Below are 17,813 nucleotides of genomic sequence, written 5' to 3'. Positions count from 1 at the left end.
GGTTATGTCGTTGACAAAAAGTACACAAACTAACATTATTTGAGGCAAAAATATGCCTGAATTTGGCTTCTTGTAATAAACGCAAATTAGAACGTTTTTAAAGAAAATGTTAAAGATTAAATTCTCTCAAATTTTATTTACACCTCATTTCGGCCTGCTACAGAACTACATTATGGGCTACGCTACTCCAAGCTAGTTCGAAATGACCTCATGTTCTCTGTAGCATTATTCAGATTATCTGCTAGCACCAAAGTCCTTTCCAATTCTGCACTTGATGTCCATCACTCAGGATTACACCAAAACAAAGATTAACACAGCAGACACAGGATTTAAGAGTTTTAATACCAGATCTCCATATACAAACTTGATATCGTGATGTTGATTGCCACTTCGTTGGTCTCAGGCATTACTGCGTAACTGTGTTAAATGCACACATACTCGGAAATAAAATCACATGCTTATGGAAGTCGCATTGAAAGATAAGCGACATTAAAGGATGGGCCATCTCCTGCAAGAGAGTCTTTAAGTTTTCAGATTTAGGCATTGTTTTTGTTGAAATAGTGGTATATACGTTCATACACATGACTGTTAGGACACACACACACGCACCAACGATAGACGGCAGCCATTTTTCAGATTACCAGCATACTCGTGTAATGAAACAGTTTTTGCTCAGGCAACAGCATTTTTGTCTTGTGCTAAAACACTCAACAAGGCTACAACATACTCTATAAATGATTTGGTCCGCCGCCTTTCCCATGTTAGCAAACAGGGATGCACTGATTTAAGATGGAAACTTCATGTGACATCACCACTAATTTAACTTCCTGCTTAACAAAAAATACTGGTTTTAAATGACATGGTACAACAGTTCTCGTATTGACAGTACGCTAGCTAGAAAAACCTGGCTACTCGTTTTAATTATGCAATAAAATAGCAGGCCAAACACTAGCTAGCGTGGAATTGGACCTAGCTAGCTTCAATAGAGCAGTGCTGTGTTTAGGTAGCTAGTTAACATAGTTAGTGTTAGTAAACTAATACACTGAGGAAGTTAAAACAGGAATCTATGTTAAGCAGTAGGTCAAACTGAAGTTATCCAAAAGAAAGAGTAGTGGTGATGTTACATGATAAAGTTTGCGATAAGTCTATACTTAAGACAAACAGGAACATCTAAATTTACAGAACAGATCAATGCATCCCTGCTAATAAAGATAGTTTTTTTTGTGTTGTGTGACAGCCATATTAAGAAATCTATCTATATATTAAACTAAATAAATAAAGAAAGAAGCAAGTAATGTAACTCAAGGATTAAAACACAGGTCACAGTCGAAAATCCAGTAACTCGTCTTTTCAGCAGGTAGGAATGATAACGGATGGCGAAAAAGGCATATCCATTCCTTCAGTAGCTTAACATAGCTTGGGCAACAATAAAGAAAGATTCAGAGTGAATTTAGTCCTGTATTCGAATACTGCTTTTCAATACACCCTCGTTGACGCCCCCTTCCCATTCCTCCAGCGTTCTCGAATCTCTGCTGTCATCTCAAGGACCGCTTGGTTGCTGTTAGCCCGAGCGAAGTTTGTTAGATGAGGAATCGAATCAGGGTAAACGTCAAAACCACGGGATACAACTTCAATCAAAGATACTGTTTCCGACGCAGACCTGCCAACCCCTAAGAGAAATAATGAGCAGTCTGGGGAATGCGTGGATGGAGTAAAAATGGCATAAACAGTTAGGGGAGGGAAAACCCAGTAAATTTTAAACGAATTGCTTGTCTATAACAGCTGTTGGATCAAAATAATAATAATAATAATAATAATAATATTTTTTGTTTGTTGTGTTGTTTGTTTGAGCCTCTGTCTAAAGACAATTTTCTACCCCTCAGGGGATGGACAATAAAGTTTTTTTAATTGAATTTGAATGAACTGACGTCCCTTGTCCAGTCGCCTCAGGGTTTCACTATTGCAGAAATGAACGTGAAATTGAGCAAACCCCGCACTATTCGGAAGAGCTTGCAATTTTACAAAATTACCTCAGATTTTCCGCAGATTTGGGCCAAGACGCGTCACGTGACGTCATCACGACGCGCATTCAATCAAAGCCATCTTCGATTCACGTGCATCGAACATGAGTACAGCTACAAGGTCTCATTTGCCAACAAACATCACTGCGAAAGACCATGCAAAACTATTTAGTGCGACTGTGATTTCAATTTTCCACAAAAAAAAAAAAAACACAAAAAAACTCTGCATATCGCATCGCAACTTTTGAAAAAAGCAGCAGCAAAATCAAGCCCTTTTGGCCGCAACGATCAAAAAAAAAAACCCCGCGAAATCCTGTAAGGACTGCTTGTCGAAACCGTGAAATGGTTCCACACGTGCTACATTTTCCATGTTGTTTAATTTTTTTGTGTTCGACCAAAATTTTCAGCCATAAATACACTTAACAGATAGTAGCTATACACTTGTATAACGTTAGCCAAGCTAGCTAGTATTCGAGCGGGAACTTCAAGTCCAGAAGAGACTGCCAACCCAAATATTATTAATTTGAGGTGGGGGAAGGGTTCAAGTTGTGTGAGCTAAAATCAGAGAGAATGCAACTGTCAATCGTTTCATATTCCGATATTCATAGGATCGTCTAGCATTTTTTATGGGGGGGGCGGGGCAACTGCTCATTTGGCACATTTTTGAATTATAACTAGTAAACATACTCTGGTGCATGAAGGTTGGCAGGTCTGCTGATGGAGGTCAGTCAAAATGGTGGACAAACCTGTTTAGAAATGTAAAAAAACAAAGCTAATGGAGCTTAGTTACTTCACCTTGCTAGCTAGTTAGTATGCTGAAGGCTATCCAGAGTGCACAAAACTCCAAGCAAATAATTTCAGCGACATAACTCTTGCTGTCAATGTCAAGCATGTTCCTGTTTAATTATTTGTTTCCCCACTATAACAGGAAGTTGATGAAGCATTAAGTTACACACAGGGCGTAAAGGGGAGGTTGAAGGCGTGTTAAACAGCATTCGAATGCAGAGATACCTGCTAGCCAAGCGAAGTGTTTATCTTTTTGACAGTGTTGTTGGAAATCTTAGTTCCATAAATCACATAACCTAGATTAGTAGCTGTTCTGGTAACTGTGGTGGTCCTCCCTACAGAGCTGGTATGCTACCTAGCTAAGCTAAGCTAAGCTATTGAATCTAACTAAGCTAAGATCAAATAGCTGGCTAGTTTGGTAGTTTGTTTCTGCCATGCTTCAAAATAAAGTCAAACCTTTTTTTTTTTTTACTTTCAGTCAAAATCCTTAAACATGAATACTTAAACCTTACCTTTATACCAAAACACAGCTAGATGTCTTGGTTATGCTTGCAGTCTCAACACTTGAGCTTGGGGGTCCTCAAGAAAAAAAGTCCTTTAATAAGAATGACGACGAGGAAACCACCACAGTCAGAGTTACACTAATCCGAAATCAGTTAGACAGTAAGATAGCTCCATCTTCCTTCAATTATTACGAATTTTGTGTGGTGAAATGCTTACGTTTTCCAGCTCGCTAGCTGAAACATTCAACCTCCTGGAAAACTATCTGCACTTGTCTAATGGGCAAAAATTAGGCTCAAATTGTTAAATTGTGCAAAATTTTGCAAGAGGCATAGCAGGCAAGAAAAACGCTGCCTACAAGATGCTACAGTAGTTAAATATGTTAATGAATTACAGCGACGAGTTTCTTAGGTTAGCTAGAGAATTACATTTGTTCAACAAGGCAAGGGTTTGCAAAGCCTAGTTTAATTCACTGAAGGAATAAAATGTTGATTTTTGTCCAACATCATTCGAAAAAACTAGGAGTTAGCAACCGTAAGAAAGCTTGTAAAAACGCCTCATTTTTGCATTTTAGCTCGGTATGTTGACCTTGCTGAACGTGGAACTCTTCAGGATTGTGTTCATTAAGAGTCAGGACACCCTAGCTGTCTGAGGAAAAGGCAAAATCTCAGTTCAGTCTAAACGGAATGCAGCTACTTCATCAAATCCCAATCGTTGGCCTTAACAACATAGGGAGCACGAGCATACAGAAACGCTAACTCTTTAGATCCCCTACGTTTCACAAACATAACATTCAAACACAACTGTCACTATGTACAATATAGGATTTTCATATATTAATGATTTGAGTTTGTTATTTCAATACATTTAGTCCTCTGCCTTTATAGAGTATTCTGAATATGTACAATATAAATTACTACAGTTTCAATGATAAAATAAATAAATAAGATACAATGGTCGTGGCATCTGCAGTGTTTATCCCCTTTTGGCAAGGGGGGGGGTGTTGATGGAAGGAATGTCTCAGTCGCCTTTCCATCAAAGGAAAAGTGAAAGGAACATAGTGGGAAGCTGATATGGAAGATAAAGAGTATCTACATTTGTGTGGTTCGTGCCACCGTCTTTGTATATTGGTCCTCAGATAAGCTGCATGTGTGTGTTTTGTGATTGTGTGGTTATGAAGATGAGGCAACAGTGGTAACACTGTGCCAGACCAACTCCAGGTCTCAAGGAGAGGAAGTCAAGCCTCTGAAAACAGGAAGCAGGAAGTGTCAGTGCAGGTGACTGGGGGGGGGGGGTTGGCGGGGGGAGCATTGCTGCCAGCTATACCACCGTTCCACTGGGCGAGTTTCCGTTTTGTGTTGATAATGGTTGAGAAGAATGCTGCAACAAGAAGAGGACAAATAAATATTTAGGGGGGAAAAAAATAAATAAATCAGTTCCCATTTACAGACACCATGCTTACACGTGGTCATTTCATGCAGCTTGAATATCACGACGATATTTGCATAAATCCAAATTTAAATCTGATCGCTCAAACCACCGAGAAGGTCCGAGACAAATTTTAGTCATATTTGTTACAGAAATTTAATTAATCTGTCTCTCCAAGCCACATGCTTCCCAACATGAGACCTCCATGCCCACCATTTTATTATGGAATGCTAGTAAACACAGGAAACTGCTTAATCACAATAATTGATGTGTGGACACGGTGTTCCAGCCTTCTTCTAAAGACTGATTGGCACTTCCAAACCGCATCCCCTTGTTGCATAGAACAACTGGAAGAAGGGGCATGACGCTGGTTATGAAGTGTACTGATGTGCATATTACAAACGATACAACGATCAAACTGTAATCTGTCTAACCGCAGACACATGTGACTACAAGTCTAATTGGATGTGGTTCAAATCTTACCAGGATCTTACCAATCTAAGCAAGAGTCACGATGCAATCAGGGATAAATGGGATCCAAAGTGGCTCCATCTTTTTTTTTTTTTTGCAAAAAATCGTAACGAAGCTTTTTCCTGATCGAACCACCTGATTCTCCTTATTGGGTAAATACCAAGTCACTGAAGTCAAGTAAACATAAATACATTTGTCAAGACTGATTATAAAAAAATAAATAAATAAATAAAAACACCTTAGAGACATTACCATCATTTGAGGTCTCACCATTTTGCCTGGCCGTGCCCAGGTGCAGATGAGTCCCTCTTGACATGCAGTGATGATGCAATCGTCCATGAAGACAAGAACCGTGAGCCTTTCATGGGCGATCTTCTTACAAACGAGAGGTTCTAGCAATGGGACTTCGTTCATCCGTGGACACAGCGTTGTTCCAAGCACCTTAGAGGCATCCAATCGGTTGCTACGTGGTGCTACATTGATCTTGTCATTGCTCTTGCTGATGTTCCCAAGGCTGTGGTAGCGCTTGTGCTCCTTTTCCCCTCCAGTGGCGGACTTGTCTGATTTGCGCTCTTGGAGCGACAGCGTTGCAAAACGTCCAATGCTAAATGGAGCACTGCTTCCTCCTCCGCTTCCTCCTGTTCCTCCACTTTCTGTCCCCCCTTGGCTTTTTGAAGCGTTTGCAACAGCAGGATGTGGAAGGGAATTGGATCTTGAGAGCGAGCGAGGTAGAGGAAGGGGCAATGATGCCGTCTGGTGGGTGTTAGAAGGGTGATGATGACCTTCAACCCCTCCACTTCCGCTCGTGCTGTTCAACCCCGCACTAATGGAAGGTGGCACGTTGGAGCCGAACGTGTTGGTGAGGGCGCGGGAAAGAGGAAGTCGAGGATACAGGACGTCATCTGTGAGATCCCAGAGGCAAAACTGGGTATCTTGTCCCACCGATCCGAAGCGGTATGAAACGGATGGCCCGCCGCCTTTAGAGCTGTGTCGAGAGAGACGGGACAAAGTGCTGCTGGTTCGCACACGACCAAAATTTAGTGCCCCTTGGCCCTGGTGGAGATCCTCCTCACTACCGCTAAGCTCCATTGGTTCTTCTTCTTCTATGCTGGTGGTAAAGGGGTCAAAAGCCACCACGTTTACCCAGGACTTGTGTCCATGACCTCGCGCCACGACACGACTCTCTGCAAACGACCATACGGTGACCAAGTCGTCTTCTCCACCAGTGGCCAAATATTTCCCATCTGGACTCCAAGAAACACAGAGCAAGCCACCAAAGTAGCTCTTCATGACACCGTGCAGCTCCATTGAATCAAAATGAAAGACACGTAGGCAGCCATCTTGGCCAACACAAGCTATGTGCACACCGTCAGGCGAAAACGCAAATTCGTTCAGCCCGCCTTCCCCCACCGCCCATCTCAGAAGTGGATTACGAGGCGTTTTGGTTTTGCAAGCGTAAACAGCAAATCCCTCACCCTGCCGAAGCAGAGTATACTGCGGCGCTGTTGTGCCACATGGGTGTTCCACATTATAGAGGTAGAGGTGACCACTAGCATGGGAGGCCAGGAATAAGTTCTCAGATTTAGGGAGCCATTTGAGACAGGTCACTTTAGTTTTGTCTATTAATCTCTGGAAACAACAAAAAGATGAAGATGTATAACATGAATATTAATTACATGTCTAACCTTCCATCACCTCTGGCCAACATAGTGTTAGTTTCTTCACGTATTGTACAATGTCACGATAAGTTTTGGTCATTTTGGCCCAACGATTACATAAATATTACCATGTTAAAAGCAAAGTACACAAAACAACAAATTATTCTGGAACTTAAGACCTCTACTGAACAACCTCACCCACACACCTCTTCATTGAAGAGCTTGCTGGTCTCTTTTTTGATGGGGTCCAGGTACTGCACCTGGCCTGCTGAGAAGCCGACGATGAGAGCCACGCTGTCCGCAGTCGCTGAATACTGATTAAAGTCATGACACGTGGGCTGCGTCCCTTTATATATACGCTTGTCTATAGGCTTACTAAGATCCACCGCCTATGGAATGGGAAAGAAAAGGAAATAAACACCATAGGTGGAGTGTACAGTGTATGTAAACAACATTTGGAAAAGATCAAATAGACCAAATGTGAAAATCTTGTTTATTATCAGTTCTATAAGAAATTATAACAGGCTTAACATAGCACAATAGGTTTTTCACTACATGGATAAAACATCTGACAAGCACACATCTCTCATTAACACATCTCATCTAACAAGCTTCATTTGAGGTATTCCAACGTTCCTTGAAGGAACTGCTTGGTAAGAAATTAAATGTACACGTTCATCTTAACCGAAATGTAGTCGATCAGTCAAGACATATACTATATGGACAAAAGTTTGTGGACGCCTTATCATCACACCCATATGTGGTTCTTCTTTAAACTGTTGTCACAAAGTTGGAAGGACACAATTGTATAGAATGTCTTTGTATGCTGTAGCATTTCCCTTCACTGGAACTAAGAGGCCCAAACCTGTGCACAAAACTAGGTCCATGAAGACATGGTCTGACAAGGCTGGACTGAAAGAACAGAGCCCTGACCTCGACTCCACTGAACACCTTTGGGATGAACTGGAACGCCGACTACACCCCAGGCCTCCTCACCCAACACGACCCCACTGACTTCACTAATGCTGAAAGATCACAAATCCCCACAGTCACACTGCAAAATCTAGTGGAAAGCCTTCCCAGAAGAGGAGTTCATTCTAACAGTAAACAGGGACTACATCTGGTATGGGATGTTCAAAAAGCACATATTGGTGTAAATGGTCAGGTGTCTACAAAGTTTTGACCATATGTTATCCAACATTTGCTACATTAGTTTTGCACCAGGTTAAAGTACCCCATAGACCGTGACGCAAAAGTTGATTTAGCTGTTTTGCTACAATACAATACAGTACAATACAAGTTTCCTCCCTAATGGCCTCCCAGCCTTTATACCATCTAGAGGTTAAAAAAAATAAAATAAAAAATTTCACAATCTAATAGTGCTTTTGTGGATAGTGACTCAAATGCAGCATCAACCCCCCCCCCCCCCAAAAAAAAAATTAAAAACATGCCCAACATTCTTCTAATTTACTTCAGATTTTGACCTTGGTAATATTGCCACCATTCAAAGCTGAAGATGTTGGCAACGCAACAGTATGTTATAGTAGTGCCAAAGAGCAAGCCAAAGAGACCATTATTAACTGCGTCAACCAATATTTTCTTTTACTATGACATCAAAAATGGCAGGAAGGAAGATTCAGAAGAGGAGGCAGTGGAAGGAAGGAGGAAAACATGGTTTATGCTTCGGAGGAGGTGGCTGCTGGTATAGCAATAAGGCATGCAGCCAGGCTTTTCAATGTCAAACTTTGGGGGAATATGCAAGTTGCTGGATGACCCACAGCTATACAAGTAGCAGGCAACAACAGGCTTTGGTGCTGGTTGGCTGGATGGTTTCCCCCTAACAAAGTCCTCTATGCCTCAAAGAGAGACAAGGATGTGGCAGGACCTACCACCATTTGGCAAAAAGTGGTAGCTACATCTTGACTGCGGATACAACTGACAAAGGGAAGGCACTGTGCACCAGGAAGCAGATGGTGTATTCTGACTTATTCACCACCATCAAAGGGGAAATGTAGGAGGAAACACAGACAAATTTACAACCGCAATGAGTCTGCACGTAACTAATATTACATTTTTAAAAAATTTCATGAATGGTATAAAGGCTGTATGCGTGCTAGGAACTCAATAACTTACCTAAAAACCCCAGAGGCATCCCTTCTCCAACACATCCTTTTAACTGTTATATATATTTTATCGTTCCGAATTTTAAACTCAGCTGACAGAAAAGACCACTTCCTGGACTGTCTTTATACTATATATAATATACAGGTGCTCATACCATCTGTCAGCACTGAAGAGAATTATGGGAGACTTCTTATGAATAAAGATGATGAAGTGAAGATTATGGAGGCTCATATATGGCACAGACAGCAGAACAATTGAAAAGATGGCCACTCGGGAACCTTCTCAACAGAGGAACAGTTCCTGCTCCTCTGTACATGTACACACCATCTCCAAATAATCATCCCAGAACAGATCCACAGCCTCCTCGTTTTCTGGCACACACCCCAGCAGCCATTACGTCACCACTGCCTCATCATCTGTCTCCCTCATACCCTTCTCATATTCCATTAAAATCTTAACGTTACTGCAAGAGACTGTTCGAGTCCCGACAATGCTACAGCCATCCATGGTTGGGAGCTGACAGAGCAAAGTGGCAGCTTCGTGGTGCTGGGACTCGAATCTCCAAACTTCTGATCAGTAACCAAGCGCCTTTATCCAATGACCTACTTTCTCACCCCTGTCAATCACAGCGACACCATCCAATCAAGGGCACCTGTGAGCTCATGTATGCGGAAGAGCAGACAGCGCTTTCCTCCGAGTGTTAGCACTGCCCTCTGATGCAGAAGTTCGAAACGATTCGGTTGGCTGACTTCACGAGTCTCGGAGGAAGCCCGTATTAGTCTTCGCAGTCCATGATTGGTAGCTGTTGTATGACAGAGGAGAGCTGGCTGGTGGGTGGGAACCGGCGGATGACCAAATTGGGGAGAAAATCCACAAAAGAAAAAAAAAAAAGAAACATTTTCATAATATCCATAACATTATGTAATCTCTTAAAAATGTTGAACCCTTGGTTGTACTTCTAGGGGAATCCTTACAACAGTCTCTAGAAGAACCCTTTTCTCTAGGAGTGTATATTATTTTAAAGGTGCATTAGGTAAGATTTCTCAAAAAGCATCAAGAATAGGTCTCGATCTGTGAAGTAGGTGGAGCTGAATAAGATTTGAGCGAATAGAATTTTCTTTTTTTAATTCTTTGAGCCCAGCCCGATTTTCCCACCCTTGAACACAGAGTGGTGGCTCAACTAGAGTTAGCATGCTAACTAGCATTAGAATTAGCAAGGACTGTTTGAACAGCCCTTTTTCCTTTTCACGGACCTTGAAAATTATGATAAATGTGTTTTTTATTATCTGTTGGAACAGTGGAAAGATGCAGAAAGTAAATCCCCCTTAAGAGAAAAGCTGAAAATATTACAGTAAGAACTCATCATTTATTGAGGTATTTTGATGCTCTAAAACGCCAAACATGAGCAGTTTTAATATTATTGAATATTTTATGTATATTTAATGTTTTTGCCAGTAAAAACATGTTATACAGTATTGCAATGTGGTGTCCAACTTTGAGGGGTGATGGAACTCCCCCCCCATGACAGGACAATAAATGTATAATTAATAAAAACATTGGCTAGTTGATTATCATTATTTATTATTTATAATGTACATTGGTTATGAATCTACACATATAATAGCTGGGGGAACGACAAAAGATCTAATCTTTACTGCGCCTATTGGAAGTCGTGTCAACGGGCACTAGACTTAAGTGTAGACACACCGTTATGAATAAAATATGAAGTCTACAAATCGACCAGTAATTCAGACCACAGAAAATAAATGTCATGTTATGGAGTGAAAATTACCCTCAGGGCAGCAGCGACATTGTTCACTCCTGCTGTATCAGTTATATTAGTAATATATTTCCCTAACAGTGTTGAGAAAATTACTTCAGTTTTGTGTCTGTCACAGGTTGACACGAGTGCGATTTCAGTATCAGCGTGTTGATTAACATCATCATATTCTCCTTTACTGAAACGGAGCCGAAACGCATCAAAAACAACCGAACCAAAAAGTATTAGCTAAGTTAGCTAGGTAGCGCAGCCTGCAGTTCTTGAACTAGCGTAGTTCTGCATCGTCTTGAACTTGTTTCGTCAGATCTTATACTATGTAAACCTCCCCGAGTCGGTTTTATACAGTAGCACTGAGAAAGTCAGGGTTTAAACGATGGATATGACGTTTGCACCGTGCTAACAAGTTTGACTCAAACATCAATTTACATCCAAAGAATCCAAGAGTTATGCTATGTGAGACTTTTACGACTCAGAAGTGGAAGTCGTAATTACGTAATCGAAAACGAGTTAACAGGTTGGAGAAAAACACTTAAAAAACGCTTCAAAGCAACAAGCTAGACAGCTAACGTCAGTGATATGAGCGATCTTTAAAGTTGTATTTACCGTCTCAAAACAAAACAGAAAAATCAACCAATTTTATTCAACTTTTTATAAACAACAATATAGTTTATAGGTTGTAGTTATGGGGGAAATCAAATGATGGGTAATATGACGCAGCTCATTTTAAATTCTGATTTTTCGTTTTTGAACGAATGACCTGTCGTACTTTCTATCCATTTACAGTTACCTCTAATGCCGCGGAAAATCTGTGAAACGTCTTAGCTCTTGTTCTCACTAATGTTATAGTGGCTATAAACAGTCGTTTTCTCATAATCCTGTCTTTTCTTTCTGTTTTGAATCTAATGTTCTCCTTACAGAAATCCTCACTAGAGCCAAGTTTATGTCTTATTTCATTGTTAAATTGATCAGGCTTGAATTACGTCAAGCGACCACCGCACAAGTCCCTGCGCAAGCTGCTGCTATAGAAAACAGAGCATATTTCCACTAAATGTATGTTACTTAGGCTGTAATACATCACTTAGGTTACGTTTTCGCGTTGATTTACTTACCTTAAAATCATCTAATCTCTTACAGCAAATTAAACACGCCCGTTGATCAAATCCTTTAATTATGTGTTAATAATAAATAGGGCTGCAACTAACGATTATTTTCAGAATCTGCGATACGTTAGAAGTAACGTAATGAGTAAACGTACCCCGAGCCATGCGCAGACCAACTAATCGATTATGAGATTCGCTGGCAACGATTTTCATAATCGATTATTATCGTTGCAGCGGTAATAAAACACGGATGTGTGTCGACGATGTTAATGACGCTAACTTACTCATACAGACTGAGAAAAGGGTTAAAGAAACACGACTGTTAAACAGGAAAGAAGAACGGTTTCGTTTGCCTTGAGCGAAGACCGAGTCTCATATAAATCTTGTTAGAATGGATGTCATATGACAAAGTTCCAGTTTTGATGACATTTTGCTGAAAAAAAAAAGCACCACAAAACAACAAATGAAGGTATTTAACAAGGAATTGGAGGATGCTGCAGGAGAACAGATCCACAATAGATTTAAACTGTAATCAGGGTTTTTTGTTGTTGTCGTCGTTGTTATTATTATAATTATGTGACAAGTCAGGAAACAGTATCGTAATATCATTCATACATATCAGAATATACTGATATATTACTCAGCCTTTAATTCTGAATAATTAAAACATTAAAGAAAGAAAGAATAAAAATGGGAGGGATTCAGTCATGTTTGGAGGATGGGACAGGACTGAAATGGGTTTTTATGTTTTAATTAGAAACAAATTGTATTATATTTTTATTATTATTTTATTAAGAATTACTGTGAATTATTACATTACTTATTGCTTTAAAAAAAATTCTCTCTTTTTTTGGAAATGTTGAAATTTTTTTGAAAGTTTTTTTTGTTTGTTTGTTTGATTTTTTTTTTAAATTATTATTAAAGATCGACTTTTGCCGTTTGACAGGTCGGCATGGTTACTAGTCATAATCGAAGATTTAGAAAATCCAAAATAAACACCGTTTTGATTTAAATTTCAGTGCTGGAACTAATAACCCTAAGAAATCGTTGCAAAAAGAAAGAGCTTCAACTTTTTGTTGTTGTTGTTGTTCTGTGTATTTAGAATGAAAAAGATTTTAAACATACAGACTGAGCAAACTACCAAAAGTGGTTTATTTAATAAAGGGTAAAATATTAATGAAGTACAAGAGCTAGTGATTAAAAATAAGATGCTGCTGTATACTGCAGGGGTGATATCATCACCGCACAACGTGTAAAACTGTTCATAACAGTCCTTTCAGAGACAAAGTGGGATTATTATTATTATTATTAAGGAAACTTGTAATATTATTTATGTGTTATTAGCTATATTATGCAGGTGGATGACATATCGGGTTATGCTAATGTCAGGTTTGTCTGAAACTGAGATTTCCGCATCACTATAATAATAATAATAATAATGATGATGATGATGATGATGATGATGAATTTAGTATAAAAGGCTCGGGTGTAATCACGGAGAAGGAACACCGGTCGTGTATATGCGCACCTTTTTAATATTGGTGTACGTGTAGAAATAGAGCTCGCGGCCGACGTTGAAGCACACACGCTCGGACTCCTCGCTCGGGTCTTCCGGCTGAAGCTTCACCATGGAGACCCGCACCGGGGGCAGGAAGCCCGCCGAAGCCGGAGAGGAGCCGCCGGGTCCCGGTACCACACCGCCGCCGCCCCCCGGTATAGAGGTGGCACCGGCTGCGGCACCTCCAGCGCCGGGACCGCGCGCTAACCCGGCCCGCTGCTGCGAGTCCGAGAGCGTGAACAGCTTGTAGAAACCCTCCCTGGTGCGGAACTGCGACTTGATCTCGTTAATATCCTTCAGAGCGCCTCCATCACCGGCCATCTTTAGCACCAACGAGGCCGCACCGGAAGTCCAGCGCTCCTGACACGGAAGTGAACGCGATCAAAAATAAATAATAATAAAAAAAATTTAACTCCTTAAACGGGACGGAAGCTATTATTAAATTAGTGATGTAATGTGTAGTGTACACACCGAGATACGAAGAAAATAAAGACGTTCATTGTATGTATGTATCTATCTATCTATCTATCTGTCTGTCTATTTATCTATCTATCTATCTGTCTGTCTGCCTGTTTGTGTATCTATCTAGCTGTCTGTCTGTCTGTCCATTCATCTGTCTGTCTGTCTATCTATCTATCTATCTATCTGTCTGTCTGTCTGCCTGTTTGTGTATCTATCTAGCTGTCTGTCTGTCCGCCTGTCTCCGTTCTTATTTTGAAAAGAGTGGCATTTGTTCAAATTAACGACTGTTATGATTGAGGTTAAATGTATGCAGTAAAGTCAAATCCCTTGATACATCCTGCCTTGACTTCTGTTTCCAGGGAACACACAAACATGTGGAACACAGCCCATGTAGCGGACACGGCGGCCATGTTAATAAACCACACAGACACACAAGAACACACTTGGAACTGGAGCTGGTGTTATTTGTTTAATTAGCAGAATATTGTACACACACACACACACACTCACACACACATGCTCACACTCACACACACACACTCACACACACACACACACACACACAAACACACACAGGCCAAAGTGATGAGAGTCTTGTTCTGTGTGGGTTACACACACACACACACACACACACACAGCAGACGTAATGGGAGAGATGTGTGTTTGTGGTGCACACACAGCTTTCCACTTCTGTGTTGGCAGTGTTCATGGTTTTGTTTTATATGCAAAAGTTATGAAAGTGTGTGTGTGTGTGTGTGTGTGTGTGTGTGTGTGTGTGTACGCGTTTTTGTGTGCACGTTTTGTGTGTGTGTGTGTGTTCATGACACGACAACAATATGCTCAGCAATCTCCAGGACATACAGATTACAGAGTCCTGATTGGTCATCACTTTGCCGCGTCTCCAACACGACCATCCTGTAAAACGCACACACACACACACACACACACACATATATATATATATATATATATATATATATATATATATATATATATATACACACACTAGGCATTAAACTACGCATGTAAATTAGCATGGATAAATGCAAGTATGCTAGTATGCTAGCAGGACAGTATGCTAGTATGCTAGCAGGACAGTATGCATGTATAATATTAAGCTAATATGTAAGTGCATTGTGCATGTGAGCTAAACACTAGTATGCATATATGTAAGTATACAATTATGCTAGTATATTCAAGTAAACTAATGTGTAAAATGCAAGTATGCTAACATTTAAGTTAATGTGCTAGCACACAAGTATACTAGTTGAAGGGAATTCTCTTATATCATGTGCTCTCTTATATTATGAACTGCTATTAAGACACCTCGGATACAGGGAATTATCTCTAACACTAGTATTAGCAAAGCATGCTAGTAGGTAGGTATTCAAGTATACAATTATGTAAGTCTTCAAGCATGCTAGTATACCACAATGCTAGTGTCCAGATATATATTAGTATGGATGTATGCTAGCATTCAATTAAAGTATTCTGTAATTATTCTAGTTAGCTAGTGTGCTAATATGCTAGTATGCCAGTGTTCGAGAACAGTATGCTAATATTCAAGTATACTAGCATGCAAGTAGACTCGTGTGCAAACACAAAAGTATGCAATGATGTTCGTAAGCTAACAAGCTAGGTATGCTAGTGATGATTGCAATTATGTTAGTTAAATAAGTAAGCCAATGTCCTAAGTACGCACATAATGTATTGTGCTCGTATACAATAGATTTGCTAGTAAGCTTTTAGAATTGAGGTCACACTACATTAGCAACATGTGACTGTCAGTATAGACATTTTGCTAGTCATCTTGGAGGTTTTAAACCACATTCTGCATGACTCAGACCTGCAACCTAATAAGATTACCACAATAACATGGCCTAGGTTGTAAATAAGAGTAACTCCATCTGTAAGACGTATTACTACAATATGCTATATAAGTAGCAGCAACGGGAAGAAAGATAATATAGCTGCGTTCACGCCATGTCATAATTACCCTAATTACGAGATTTCGGCTTGTAAATAGTGTTCACGTCAGCTTGTACTGGCTTTAGCAGTAAAATGTGGTTAAGTAGTTATCTTAGTCAGTAGTAATATTTCTGTGTAATAATTCATATAATTGACTATTATTAATGTCTTAATCATGGGAGATTCAGTTGCATGGAATTTCGCAGCTGTCAGCTACATCATCTCACACGGATTCATTTCATTCCGAGTGCGAGGATGTGAACACCTCTGAGTAGAACGTCCAGGTTGTCATCTAGTAATTACGGTAATTCCGACATGGCGTGAACGCAGCCTATCACCTTAGCGGAAAATGTGTGTTTATATATGCATACGTGTATTTAACCGTTTTTGAGGAACAAAAATGTCCTCACAATGATAGGATCGTGTCAGATGTTCTCACAATCACCAGGTCCTCACAAAAATACAGTGTTTTTTTTAAAAGCGCTTTATTATTTTGGCTTGTTTTTCAAATTAAACGAGCCAATTTTTCCTTACTGAGGTTAAGGTGTAGATTTAGATTTAAGTGTAGCACAATATTATTTAGCTACAGTAATTATGTCAGTGGAACAGTGGAAGGTCCTCACAAAACAAAAAATGTGTGTGTGTGTGTGTGTGTGTGTATGCATGTGCGTGTGTGTTTGAGAACGTGCTTATATCCTGGTGGGGAACAAACGTACCCAAAAGGATTTGACATTTTTTTTACCTTCTGGGGACTTTTGGCTTGTGGGGACTTTTGGTTAGTGAATTTAAGGTTAGGGTTAGATTTAGGTGTAGGTGTAGCATTAATTATCTGCATTAATAATTGTGGAAGGTCCTTACAAGGTTAGTAAGACAAATGTTTGTGTGTGTGTGTGTGTGTGTGTGTGTGTGTGTGTGTGTGTGTGTACCTGTCTGATCCAACGAGCCGGAATATTTTCTTAGGTTCATTGATCTCCTGCAGGATTTCCGAGAACGCTTCGCCTCTCCTCTGCCAGCCATGTTTCCACAAAGCCAACAACGTGTCATCAACGTACACTACACACACACACACACATACACACACAAAATAGATAAAATGGTTAAATGAAACTATTAAACATCAAAAGCTAATTAAATTTTTTTAAAGGGAATATTTTACACATAGAAACAGCTTCATTTGTTCGCAAAGTCTTGCTAAGTCATGCTCCTGAGCCACTGTCTTCTCTAACAAACTTCCATTTAGCTGCTAAACTAAGAGAACGGTGTGGTGAAGATGACATCATCCTCACGAAAGGCTACGTACTGTAAGGACCCTATCCACGTGTCAGGGTTGTGCTAGTCAGGTATGTCATGTACGTAATGTTTAGCTGTGCGAGATTACTTAGCATAGGGAATAACACTTGAGGGCAACTTCTTATAAAAACAAATATACCAACGTTTGTGTAAGCAGCATACTCGTATTTCGTGCTGGCGATTCAAACAAGGGGAAGTTAGGCATAGTGAATTAGGCATAGTGTTTGCATGCAGGATTGTACTTCCTGGACTGCGGTAGCTTACCTACTGATTCTATGTCCAAAGGGAAGTTGACTTCTGATTGCAGCTTCCTGGAGCTCTTCAGTGACCCGTCCACGTTCACGATGTGCACTGTGTCTGCGGAAAATACGAAGGGAATAATGCTTTATCCAAAACGTTCACGCGATTTCCGGCAACTTTCCTTCAGAAGACTTGCCTTATTTGAAAGAGCCGACTTTATGCACGACTGGCAGTTAAATAAGGAACGATTCAATGAAATTGATTCAATTCAAATTTATGTATTTATTTATTTATTTATTAAAGATTTTCATTTGACTCACCCTCGTATGTGCTACAAGCGCCTAATTAGAGTGGTTCAGATCATACTTTTCTCTTTCTCTTTATCTCTCAGTTCACTTATTCTTATTTCTTACTTCGATTCTCTAA

The 17,813-nt window shown here is 40.1% G+C and overlaps 2 protein-coding genes and 1 long non-coding RNA gene across 6 annotated transcripts in view; all 3 read right to left on the bottom strand.

Moving 5' to 3' along the window:
* Positions 1–323: 323 nt before the first annotated feature.
* Positions 324–3,218, bottom strand: LOC128621127 (uncharacterized). The gene is made up of 2 exons (XR_008388229.1): positions 2,031–3,218; positions 324–1,670 (listed from the first exon to the last, which is right to left on the bottom strand). It is a non-coding gene; the product is annotated as an uncharacterized LOC128621127 (long non-coding RNA).
* Positions 3,219–3,758: 540 nt separating this feature from the next.
* zmp:0000000529 (WD repeat-containing protein 20) lies at positions 3,759–14,242 on the bottom strand. Of its 4 annotated transcripts, none has more exons than XM_053646619.1 (4): positions 13,398–14,242; positions 7,072–7,254; positions 5,231–6,836; positions 3,759–4,688 (listed from the first exon to the last, which is right to left on the bottom strand). In XM_053646619.1, the coding sequence occupies exons 1-3, from the start codon at positions 13,746–13,748 to the stop codon at positions 5,235–5,237; spliced, it is 2,136 nt and encodes a 711-aa protein (XP_053502594.1). In that variant the 5' UTR covers positions 13,749–14,242; the 3' UTR covers positions 3,759–4,688; positions 5,231–5,234. The 4 variants fall into 4 exon arrangements, with proteins under 4 accessions (XP_053502594.1, XP_053502595.1, XP_053502593.1 ...); XM_053646620.1 differs by having other exon boundaries at positions 5,478–6,836; XM_053646622.1 differs by lacking the exon at positions 3,759–4,688 and having other exon boundaries at positions 5,339–5,374; positions 5,478–6,836.
* Positions 14,243–14,415: 173 nt separating this feature from the next.
* Positions 14,416–17,813, bottom strand: part of LOC128621125 (mitogen-activated protein kinase kinase kinase kinase 5-like) — a 40,736-nt gene continuing 37,338 nt past the window's right edge. Inside the window, exons 30-32 of the mRNA XM_053646617.1 lie at positions 17,412–17,504; positions 16,784–16,910; positions 14,416–14,804 (exon numbers count right to left, since the gene is read on the bottom strand). Coding sequence (XP_053502592.1) covers positions 14,708–14,804; positions 16,784–16,910; positions 17,412–17,504 — 317 coding nt within the window. The 3' untranslated portion in view covers positions 14,416–14,707. The remainder of the gene's footprint in view (positions 14,805–16,783; positions 16,911–17,411; positions 17,505–17,813) is intronic.

Source organism: Ictalurus furcatus, chromosome 17 (assembly GCF_023375685.1).
Source record: "Ictalurus furcatus strain D&B chromosome 17, Billie_1.0, whole genome shotgun sequence".
NCBI classification, from domain to species: Eukaryota; Metazoa; Chordata; class Actinopteri; order Siluriformes; family Ictaluridae; genus Ictalurus; species Ictalurus furcatus.
The sequence above is the reverse complement of the archived record's forward strand: the minus strand, read 5'-3'. Positions and strand labels throughout refer to the sequence as shown.